This window comes from Triticum aestivum, chromosome 2A (genome assembly GCF_018294505.1).
Source record: "Triticum aestivum cultivar Chinese Spring chromosome 2A, IWGSC CS RefSeq v2.1, whole genome shotgun sequence".
In the NCBI taxonomy this organism is placed as follows: domain Eukaryota; kingdom Viridiplantae; phylum Streptophyta; class Magnoliopsida; order Poales; family Poaceae; genus Triticum; species Triticum aestivum.
In genome coordinates, this window is record NC_057797.1 from 694,324,103 (window position 1) to 694,326,097 (window position 1,995).

Below are 1,995 nucleotides of genomic sequence, written 5' to 3' on the forward strand. Positions count from 1 at the left end.
TGAGAAGGAAGTATGTGATGTTGGTACTAATGAATGCCATTGACTACTCGGAGATGAACGCTTCATGTAAATTCTCCGAAGTCCAAACTGACGCATACGCAGCACACTTGCCTCCAAAACGCTTCTGCAAGTTAACGCCGTGCTGGCCTATATAATCACGTCAATTCCTCTCAAACTTCACCAAATCAACCGAGCTCAGAGTCACAGATGCAACAGACGACCATGTCTCCTTCCATCTGCCTCGCCATCTTGTTGCTTGCACTGGTCTCACCGTCACTGGCATCAGCCAGCATTAACGACAACAATGGCGTCACCGTCGCGGCCCCTAGAGTGCCCGTGGCGTTCCAGTTCCTGCAGGGGCACAACGACGCGCGCCGCGAGGTGGGCGTGGCACCCCTGGAGTGGAACTGGATGCTGGGGCAGGACGCCAAGCGGTACGCGGCCCAGCTCGCCGCCCGCTGCAAGCTGGAGCCGCCAAAGTACATCCCGCCGATCTACGCGCGGAACAGGTACTGGGGCAGCGGGAAACAAGAGGGCGCCGCCGCCACCGGCTCGTGGGTGTACGAGCGGCGGTGGTACGACCACGGCGCCAACGCGTGCGCGCCCGGCAAGGAATGCGGGTCCTACAAGTTGGTGGTGCGGAACACCACGCGAGAGCTCGGCTGCGCCTGCCGCACCTGCCGCGGCAGCAACGACACCGTGGCTGTTTGCAGCTACTCCCCTGGCGGCAACTACGACGACCCGCCATACTGAGTACGTCTATACGGGAGCTGCATCAGGAAAGATGTGGCCAAGTAATATATGATGCGAAATAAGGCGTTTGGTCCTTCGTTTTTTGGTCAAGTGATGTGAAATTCGGATTACGTTGTGAATGAAGCTGTCTGTTGCTTTGGTTTTGTTCAGTTCGCCCGTACCGTAAACCACATTATCCCGCTATATATACTGCAATGTTATTGGTAGCTGAATCTGATAGTGCTATCGCCTAAACGAAGTAGTAGCAGAGGAGTGACTAGTTTTCGACTTTCCACACACACGATTATTTTCCCACCAGGAACTCTCAACGCCTTTCTCCCCGCAATCTGAACTGCTCGACCCTACTCTATCTTGATTTGTGTTTCTTCCGTGAAACCAAACGGTTTGCACAGAAGCTCATTTTCACAGATCAGATTATACTAATGTATTCAAATAGCCATGGCATCGTATGCCGGGCGAAAGCCCAAATCCGTGCCGGGCGAGCGACAGCGGTGCTCCAGGCGTCGTCACCCTCTTGAGGGTGTCGTTCATGGTGAGCTTGGAGTGGATGTGACGCTTTGGTTGCTTGGCGGCGGTTGGTGGCGTGGCCGGAGTTTGTCTGGTGGCGGTGCGTTGGCGCTCTGCCGCCTATGTGCTCAGCCTCGGAGTCCTTCCACGGTGCTTGGTCTTCAACAGCCCTGCCGGACTCGGCGGAGCGGTGCTTCATCCTACTCATTGATGACGATGTATCTCGGCGGCGTGGCGCAGTGGAGATTCGGCGTCCGATGTGTGGCGATGGACTCGCGCAGGAGGACGAAGCTGTCTAGTGTCGTGGTGACGTCGATGGCTGAGTGGCTAGACAAGGTAGAAGCCTCAATATTTGTTTTGAAGACGGACCTGTGGAAGATGGCGGCGACGACACACGAGTGCGTCGGACCGGTTTGTATCCCAGACCCGGTATGTGGCTCGGCTGGTGTTTCCGGCTTTTGATGTTAGGCTTAGGTGAGTGGTCTGGGTAGTGGCCGAGCTAGCACCCCTTCATCATTTTGATGTTAGGCTTAGATGAGTGGTCTGGGTAGTGGCCCAGCTAGCACGCCTTCATCATTTGGATAGGAGTAACGGCAAAGGTTGCGAAGATGGCGGATTCAGACATATTGTTGTAATACTTTGTAAAGTCCTCGAGAATAATCAATAAAGTGACCGCATGCATCTCTCAGATACAGAGGCCGGGGGTCATTCTTCTTTCCTATAAAAATAGCCATG

The 1,995-nt window shown here is 54.6% G+C and overlaps 1 protein-coding gene across 1 annotated transcript; it reads left to right on the forward strand.

The window, feature by feature from the left end:
• The first annotated feature begins 222 nt into the window (after window positions 1–222).
• Window positions 223–811, forward strand: LOC123185990 (pathogenesis-related protein PRMS-like). Its single transcript, XM_044597792.1, has 2 exons — window positions 223–479; window positions 522–811. The coding sequence occupies exons 1-2, from the start codon at window positions 223–225 to the stop codon at window positions 751–753; spliced, it is 489 nt and encodes a 162-aa protein (XP_044453727.1). The 3' UTR covers window positions 754–811.
• The last annotated feature ends 1,184 nt before the right edge of the window (window positions 812–1,995 follow it).

Bases quoted from the DNA above. Each gene is read 5' to 3' on its own strand.
- LOC123185990 (XM_044597792.1), top strand. From the start codon at position 223: ATGTCTCCTTCCATCTGCCTCGCCATCTTGTTGCTTGCACTGGTCTCA. The intron at 480-521 runs GTACATCCCGCC...GTACTGGGGCAG, and splicing joins TGCAAGCTGGAGCCGCCAAA to CGGGAAACAAGAGGGCGCCG.